Source organism: Stylophora pistillata, chromosome 4, assembly GCF_964205215.1.
Source record: "Stylophora pistillata chromosome 4, jaStyPist1.2, whole genome shotgun sequence".
In the NCBI taxonomy this organism is placed as follows: domain Eukaryota; kingdom Metazoa; phylum Cnidaria; class Anthozoa; order Scleractinia; family Pocilloporidae; genus Stylophora; species Stylophora pistillata.
This window is the reverse complement of record NC_142522.1, coordinates 1,548,210-1,557,500: the sequence shown is the minus strand read 5'-3', so window position 1 is coordinate 1,557,500 and position 9,291 is coordinate 1,548,210. Positions and strand designations below refer to the sequence as shown.

The following is a 9,291-nucleotide window of genomic DNA, read 5'->3' as shown; positions in this document are numbered from 1 at the left end:
TCTACTTCTCTTTCTCGTAATGTGGATAAAAAAATTGAAACATTCAGTACCGTTTCAGCTAGGTGTTTTTTAGTTGCCCTAAATGAATAACAAACTCACTGTAACTTTCAAACCATTTGCTACATCATAGTGTGTTTAATCTTACGGTGTCGGTCATATAACGGCTAAATTTCCCTTGGATATTCACCCAAAGGATCTCCCCGTCCTCCCGTTTCTTCCCATCAAATAAAAATTATACATGACGTGACGTTGCACCATTTTGTTTTTTTTAGGCAACATTTGAAGGATGGATGGAGATCATGAGAGATGCAGCAGACGCTAGGGAGGTAGGAATGTTTTACGCCCTCCTTGGATATACGCGTTTTCCTTCGGTTTTCTAAGCTGGCTTAGAGTTTCCATTGTAGCCGTTGTTTAGTATTGTCTCTCAAGCGTTCTATCGTCGCGAAAACACGCTTCCACTTTTTAAAAATTCAATGTGATTTTTACCTTTTTTGTAACTGGCGGTATAGCAACAGAATGTTATGATTTAGATCTCAAGAAAATATCCGAAAAATGCTTTGTTGTACAATGATATTTCTACAAATGAATGAGGAATTGAAGTACCAAAATTTGTTTCCTATCTTCTCTTTTTAGGTCGGACAACAGCCAGAAAGCCAGCACAGTTTCGTTCCTTATCTTTACTTTGTTGTGTTCATAATCGTCGGGTCTTTCTTTACCTTGAACCTGTTCATCGGAGTCATCATCGACAACTTTAATCGATTGAAAAAACAGGTAAAATCAAAGCTTCATCCCCTCTCTTCATTTTCCCAATTCTATATGATATGTGCTCCTGTTCCAATTTTCTAAATTTGTGCAGTGTATTTACGGTACTTAGCAAACGCTCAACGATACGAAAATCAAGTAATGAAAGCGAATTCTTGCCATTTTTTTTAGCTCTCTTTGGTCAATGGCTAGTTTTGTCTAAAATTTATTCCGTTGGCACACATGCTAGAACAGGAATCTTGTGTGGCGAATTCCAAGAAAAAAGGATATATAAGTCAGTTAGTTTTGTGATGGAACGCATTTCGTGTACTTAATATTTTAGTTTTATTTCACCCATCACCTCAGCTCTAGTGATAAAGGAGAGAAAAGTCACGCGTTTATTCTACAAGCTTTTCGTTCAATAATTCAATGAGTCTCTCTGTCTGTCTCTCTTTCTTTTTTTTTTGCTGAAGTATGAGGACAGCGGGGCGCTTGACATCTTTCTGACACCCTCCCAGAAGGCGTGGTTCAACACTCTCAAGAAAGCTGCCAACAAGAAACCAAAGAAAATGATAAGTAGACCTCAGGTCAGTTCCTCACGGAAACACATTTGAGGTGGTGCGATAGGTCCGGCCCAAACGTAGAACAAATATAACAATAATAGTTAATGATAATGATAATGATAATGATGATAATGATGATGATAATAAAAACAAAAATTTGTTATTCGACTTCTTCACCCTGCACGCTATATTTTCTAGAAAACCGATCTGTTCATCGACTTTTAAAATCAGAATCGAGAATTAAACTTACTAGTTAAGGCTACGTACATCAGTGGTATTTACAAAGTAGTTGTTCACGATTGTAAAACCTTTGTCAAACATGAGAAAAAACTTGTTTATTGACAGCAATCATAAATTAGAATATGCAGCTGAACAAAATTTTCCGTTTTTGATCCGAATCCTTCAATTGAAGAAACTCCACAAAAATGCCTGTTGACGCCTAAAATTTCCTTGGAAAGGCCCGTGCGGACGAAACAGTAAGAGGAAACAGCGGTCAAACGTCGGGCATGCGCAAGGAGTTCAATTTCCCCGCGCAAAATGTTTGAATTGTCTTGTCATTGCAGGTGAGATGGCAGGCTAAAGTGTTCGATATGATTCACAGCTCAAGGTTTGAGACGGCGATAATGGCGATGATTTGTCTAAACATGCTTGTTATGATGATTCAACATCATGGACAAAGTGAACAAGTCCAGTTTACCTTGAATATCCTTTTTACAGTCGTAATATTAGTTTTTGCAAGAAGACGATGTGTTGGATAAAAGTTGGTGACTTGAATGACACAGGAGCATGTTGCAGTAAAATAGGAAGGATATATTATAAGGAACGCCCTGTTTAACCGAGACAACTGAGTTGAAATTGACACTAATTCCATGAGAGCACAATGAGCTTGCCTCGCAAAATAATCCCTTTTTCTAGCTCAACATGAAGTAATTATAGCTCCGGTGTTGATCGGTTTTCAGATCTTAGTGATCAAAGTGAAATCCTTAATAAAACTATTTATAACGGATGTAAAACGATATCTGAAGTACACCTTTATTATGAACTTTTTATTCCTTAACTGTGATCCCGATATTTTTTCGGGTCCTCACATATGATAAATCTGGTCTTTACTGCCATATTTCTCCTGGAAGCTGTGGTCAGGATCGTTGCGCTTCGTCTGCATTACTTTACACAGCCGTGGAACATCTTCGATTTTACCATTGTGATACTGTCTATTATAGGTAAGGATCCCGGGCCATAACATCAATAACACCCCTGAAAATCTTAACTTGACTTATCTGCAACTGCATCGTTGCAAAACTGTTGAGAAAATTTGTAGGTAAGTTCCCATTGATCACGTTAAGGTCCTTTTGTTTTACTAGAAACAAACAAAACTGCCTTTATTTAAAATGTTAAAACCCCTACGATGAGAGGCAAAAATAGTTGGCATTCCTCCTCTAACTAGGTGGTCAACAATCCTCCACTGGACACAATAAAGAGAAATCTCGTAATTCATGTCTATCAATCCTTTCACTCCCAGAAGTGATTAAAATGTAACATCTCCCTACAATATCCATACAATATCAAGCAAACAGGTAATGAGTCAACTCAAACTCATCAGGTAGCTGTTATCTTCATCTAATACCAAATTCTTGTAACTTACTTATAAGGAAATGTGTAGCAGCTAGAAGGGAGAATTAAAAATCAGATCTTGGGAGTTCAAGGGCTAAGCTACTTGAAAGTCCTCCCCTCCCATCCACCCTCCCCTCCCCCTCCCCTCTCCTTCCCTCCCCTCCCCTCCCCCCATTTCCTCCAAACAACGTTGCCTGAAGTTAGTTAGCATTTTGTTAACATCATGTTGAAAATTTCAAAAAGTGGTAGAGTGTGCAAAGGCTTTTGCTACACATTGTGGTTCTGGCTAAAAATGTTCCTTCTTCGAATGTAATCTATTTAACGTCTTGTAATGAGCTTACCTGATAACTCTTGACTTTTTATGACACCAGTTAAGGATAACCAGGTTTCGTGGCTGACTCATGTTTTTTTTTTTTATCTCACCCATGGTTTGTTATAATTAAAAGTAGTTGATGTCGGCAAGCTTAAAAGGGTTAAGTTCAGCAGGATTGCAATAAGATGAAGTACGAGAAACTTCTAGGATATAAATCTTTTTGTCTATCTAAACGTCTTAGTCGAGCAATACAAGTCAAATCTAGCAAAAAAAATGCCTATAGCAGTTTACTTACTTTTCTTTTTGGTGGTGGAGTTTTCTGCATAGGGGAAATTTTTAAATGTGAACACTTGCAAGAAGAAATTTTGTAATCCTTCGACGAAAGGCACTTTTCTTGTGTTTTTGGACTTTCGTGGACTGATCGTTTTGAGTTCACTGTTATGATATTGTATATATCAGACCTGCGGGTCTGGTGCTCCATAAGTATTTGTCGAGTGGTTTGAATGAAAATAAATCTAAGGGAAGTTTAACTACCTTTTAATAGTTTTCATCGTATCGGTTTTATTTGCCTCCCTTTGAATGAAAAGTTTAATGCTTTGGAGTTTATTATTTTTAGAATATATTTCAACGAGCGCGAAAATATTTACTGGGATTTACATATTTATATTTTCGTATTTAATGTGTGGGGAGATATTGTCAATGCGGTAAGCATTACACCGCCCTTTACCTTCACCTTTGCACACGATATTTGCTCACCCATGTCGTTTTCTTTTACCTTGTTTTCCGGTACTTCAAACGAACGGAAGTTTATGTACTGGATTTGGTATACGATCTTATTGTTACTATGTGGCAAGTTTTAGAAACGCTTTCTTGAAGACAAAAAAAGTATTCAGCACCATTCAATTATGTTCCATCTTGTTTATACTGTTGCACTCTTCCTAATAAAATGAAGGCTTCAGTTTAAAAACGCCTTTTTCGGAAATTTCGGGCGGTGTTGTTTATTTGAATTTCTCCCACCACATAAACCACAATGCAAATTCCAATCTCACGTGGAAACAAGTCCAGCAACTACGTCGAGGACCCAACAAGATGAATGAATCTATCTAACTTTTCAATGTTTTGATAACTATTCACGCGACCATCGCTTTTTATCTTGGCTCTAATGTGGTTGTGTTACAAAGACAAAATTGTTCCAAAACCGCAGCCGTGCAGTTCGCCAATTTTACGAAGACTGCGGAAAATGCGTTTTTTAAGAATCGGAAATATGACGAAAAGCCAGTACATCAAAATTGCTAACGCTAACGCAAAAAAAAAATCACTCCGTGAGTAAGTAAGACAATGCAACTATATTAATAAAATCGACGGTCAAGTTAGATTAGGAACTTTCTCTGACACAGATGTTTCCCTTTATGATGTTGTTTTTGTGTCTATGAAGTCTCAGTTCTTTTGATATCGGCTGAATGATCTAGGGCAAGAAAAACGTGTTTCTCGATTCCTCAAGACTGTTGTTATCTTTAAATACTAAGATCGCATACACAATAAGCCCACACAATAAGCACTATTTAGTAAACCTTAATACTATTTATTGACAGCTTCATGTATTTCGTGCGCATAGGTTGTCTAAGATTTGAAAGAACCCTCTTTGGCAATCGAAAATTTACGCACAATACGAAGGGAGTAACGAGTGATTACTTGATGGAACGAACAATTCGGTCCAAGCTGTGTAAATAAATGCAGGGTCAAGTTTGCCTGAGGGGAACTCATTCGCTTCACCACCGCCACAGAAACACCTTTATTTTTCCCAGCCACTTAGTAAGTTCATACGCATGTGTAAGTATTGATTTTTGTTTAATTATTTTCGTTTCAGGCATTATCTTGGAGTATCTTGACTACTCCTTCATAGTTACTCCCAGTTTATTCCGCGTGGCACGTGTCTTTAGAATTGGACGGCTGCTACGTTTCTACAAAGGCGCACGTGGTATTCGCCGCCTTCTCTTCGCTTTGGTGATCTCTCTGCCCGCGCTGTTCAACATTGGCGCCCTTCTTTTCCTAGTTATGTTCATTTACGCCATCATCGGAATGTCATCGTTTGGTTATGTAAAAAAGACAGGCGCACTAAACGAATTAGTAAATTTCGAGACTTTTGGCAGTAGTATGTTGTTGTTATTCCGTCTTTCAACTTCTGCTGGTTGGAACGATGTGCTAGAACCACTACTGATAAAACCTCCAGATTGTGATAAAAATTACCTAGGACAGCCAAGTGGAAACTGTGGAAGTCCATGGCTAGCAATCCTTTATTTCTTCTCCTTCATATTGACGACTTTTCTAATCATTATCAACATGTATATAGCCATCATTTTAGAGAATCTAAGCCAAGCTCATCGACAGGACGAAGTGGGAATCACGGATGATGATTTAGAGATGTTTTACACGCATTGGGAGCGGTTTGATCCAAACGCTACCCAATACATTCTTTATTCGCAACTGTCCGACTTTGTTGACGGTCTTGAACAGCCATTGAGAATTCCGCACCCGAACAAATTTGCTTGCATTCACTTGAATATTCCCATCAAACAAGGGGACAGGATTCACTGTTTTGATGTGATGCAGGCTCTGGTACGACGAATTATTGGAGAAATCGAAGAAGAAGGCTCGGTTGCATTCACGCTAATGAAGTCCCGTATGGAACATCATTTTGTGAGCGCCTTTCCAAAACGTGCCAAAACTCAGACGGAAAGTACAACGTTGAAAAGAATTCAGGAAATCCGCGCTGCGACCATCATTCAAAGATCTTACAGGCAATATCGCTTCCAACTAGAACTGCGGCGCTTCCGGCTTCAAAGGAGCCACCAAACTCTGGAACATGCACACAGCTCCACTTCCCTGAGAGGAAATAGTCCGTCTGGGACCGTTCAAGTTATGGTGCAGGAGAGAGCGCCAAATAGCGCCCCTCGAGCTACGGTGGTGACAATTGGTGATGGCACTCTAGCTTAATTAACGTTCTGTTTGATATCGCAATGCAGCAGACTGGTTTATTTCTTTTGAAAACATACCATATAATTTGTTACGATCTGTGACATTTGTCCATGAAATGTGAAATGTCATCAGAAACCTTTCTCCCAAAGCTATGTCATCGATTTTGCTCAAAAATCGAAAAAGGAATTATTGATGAAAACCAGACAGAATCTCAATCAGGGCTTGACACTAACTTTTCAACTTGACAGTCAAGTGGCTGGTGACATCTTAGATGCTACGACAATGTCAGTTTGTTTACGAGCCAAACCGGCCGTAGTGGAAACAGAAAACCACTAGCCAAAACTGAATTTCTACTAGTCAATGGCTAGTAGGCTACCGTTAGTGGCGAGCCCCTTCTACCTTAACCCCTAACTTGCCTCTCAAATTATTCTCATTCAGATCATTCAAGTCAATAATCGGCAAACCAATTTAATTTCATTGAAATTCGGAACGAGCCTAAATGGAATATATGAGGACTATTTTTTTACAGCTGTGTGAACGACTTCCCATTTCCAATAATAGCGTTTTTTTTATAAATTTAAAGAGTGTGCAAATCAAAAACAGAAAACAATTTCTGAATAAAAATCATTGTTGTGATAGATTGTCGTGTTTGTTAAGTGATCATTCACATTAAAGCTGGGACGTAGAAAATGTAAATGATGTACACTGTAATAGCTGACAGAGGGAGAAACTTGGCCATTTTACTCTTCACATATAAAACTACCGAAGTGGTAATTCTGCTGAACCTATTCGAACACAAATTGATAAGAAATCTCAAAACACTCTGCCAGTCTGATCCATTCTGTGATCACGTTCAGGTCTATTGCCGATCATATAAGACCTCTTAGCGCCGTCTGCATAGCCTGCTCTCGTGTTTTGGTTTCGCCTTACGCCCTTTTTTCAAGCACAGCTGCTAGCTACATACATCATCAATAGCCGAGCATGGAAACCCCTGATCTTCCCGCTCTGTTTTATGTCAGGAAAACACACACACACGCACAACTACACACACGCACACACACAATAACAAAAGAGCAAAACGCGAAAGACTAAACAATTGAGAAACCCACAATGCCGATAATCCACTTTAGCGAGCTCAAACGAGAACTATGTCGATGAGCCACAAGGTCTTAGAAAGATCACAAAAGATTTCGGAGTTGGAGTTGTAGCAGATAAAGCGTTTCCTGAGGTTTATGCCTTTTAATGAATGAATTCACATCTTACACTAGAATCTTCCATTTTCCTATCAAGTGTTCTGTGGGGTATCAAAGCAGTCCTTACCCAAACGTTCTTAGGAGATAAATTAATGGTCAAAATTTCTCTTCATTCAAACATGCCAAATTTGGCCATTTTACATCACAATTAATCCTGGAAGTAAAATAACTTAACAATATAATGTGTTAGGTAGGATGGCGCCACCGAGTCATTGAATATTAAGTACCTAGCGTGTCATGATTATTTTTCTGACGAATTGGAAATTTGAACAAGTCTTAAACTCCTTTAATTTTGTTTTACATGCGTAACTATATGGTCGTGCGATCAAAAACCTTTGCTCTATCTTTTCTTGAACTGACGTAAATCACCCTGATCATCCAATATTACCCATGCCCCCCGAGCGGTCGCCTTAGCCAATTAGCGAAGAAAGGAAAGCGCGGCTCTATACTAACAGTCTGCCTGATACTGATCGCCCCATTAATCATGTGTTCTCCGCCTCTTCCCTTGATTCCCACTTCTCTAACCGCAATACAATCCCATAGGTCTACTTCCTACCGTGAAAACAAAAGGAGGAAATAGATTTGGATGTTTTGAAGTGTTCAAAGCTATTTAGTTTCCGTGCGCGTAGGTTGTCTGGAGGTGCACTGAGTCCTCTCTTGATAATCAAGGAATGCCGAGGATTAAAAGAATAGTGGCCTCTGAGGTGTTTAGCGCTGAAACGGAAGATGGACGGAAATGCTGACGAGTCTTGGCGATCTTAGTCGCACATGAGTAGTTTTTACATTAAGTTTTTATTCCGGCTTTGCTGGCTGCGGTGACTTATCTAACTCAAAAGCCCTGCATAAGAATTCAGTTAAACTTCAGGGGAGAAAGACAAACTTAAATTAACACATGTGGTGGACAACAACTGAAGAAAAAAAATATAAAAAAAAAGATCATTGTCCTTTTTATTGGAAACGGGGAAAGAAGATGATCGAAAAAGAAACGAGAAAAGCAGTCAAATCTCTTCAGGAACAACTTAAACAAACATAAGCTTTTCTAACCCACTTGAAACTGTTCCATGACAGGGATCGAACCACAGTTTATTTCCTGTGCACAAATCTACTCAATTACTCAACTTTTAAAGGCAGAGTCATGCTGAAGAATATTGGCTTCAAATACTGTTGCTACAAGAATGTTATTCTGTTAAGTGAATCATCGCCTTTTTTTGCGTGTCAATAAATAATACTAGCGAAGGTAAAAGTGTGGGCTTCGTTTTCAATCTTCTTTTCGATATACACTCAGACATACGTGACTAAGATAATCTGTATTAATTTCACCATATATCCCATTTACATATGATACAGTGGCCTTAGCTTTTTTCAGTACAGGTAGTATGACATCTTGCCGCTCGCAGATAGGTCACAGTCATCCCACTATAGGTCACAGTCATCCCACTATATCCTACGAGGTTCATAGAACAAGCAACAAGGTTAGAATCAAGAAAAAAAAAAATTCATATATATTAAAATCATGCAGAAAGTACAAAAACATGCATAAGTAAATGTACTTGATTACAGAGGAAAATGAACTTAGTCATTCTATTTTAATAAAGGCTGATAGTTTCTGAAGAAACTGTTTGGGGCTGCGTCGGTGGGGGTAGCGAAATAATTTGGATATATCAACAAAGTTGAAATGGTAAATTGGCCACCGTAACGATTACAAAAGCTGACGTTTCGAGCGTTAGCCCTTCGTCGGAGCGACGACGAAGGGCTAACGCTCGAAACGTCAGCTTTTGTAATTGTTAAGGTGGCCAAATTACCATTTCAACTTTGTTGATATATCCAAATTATT

At 38.7% G+C, this 9,291-nt stretch overlaps 1 protein-coding gene and 1 long non-coding RNA gene across 4 annotated transcripts in view; one reads left to right on the top strand and one right to left on the bottom strand.

Annotated features, from left to right (window-relative positions):
* Positions 1–3,820, bottom strand: part of LOC148731992 (uncharacterized) — a 5,219-nt gene extending 1,399 nt beyond the window's left edge. The window contains exon 1 of one of the 2 annotated variants that reach the window (XR_016000257.1): positions 3,524–3,820. This is a non-coding gene — a long non-coding RNA (uncharacterized LOC148731992). Of the gene's footprint in view, positions 1–1,102; positions 1,240–3,523 lie in introns of those variants that run through there. The other variant, XR_016000258.1, reaches the window with a different exon arrangement.
* LOC111326949 (sodium channel protein 1 brain) overlaps positions 1–6,842 on the top strand; it is a 30,420-nt gene extending 23,578 nt beyond the window's left edge. For both annotated transcript variants that reach the window (XM_088757693.1, XM_088757695.1), the window contains exons 21-26: positions 273–326; positions 634–771; positions 1,215–1,328; positions 1,868–2,010; positions 2,397–2,524; positions 5,096–6,842. In XM_088757693.1, coding sequence (XP_088613819.1) covers positions 273–326; positions 634–771; positions 1,215–1,328; positions 1,868–2,010; positions 2,397–2,524; positions 5,096–6,222 — 1,704 coding nt within the window. In that variant the 3' untranslated portion in view covers positions 6,223–6,842. The remainder of the gene's footprint in view (positions 1–272; positions 327–633; positions 772–1,214; positions 1,329–1,867; positions 2,011–2,396; positions 2,525–5,095) is intronic.
* The last annotated feature ends 2,449 nt before the right edge of the window (positions 6,843–9,291 follow it).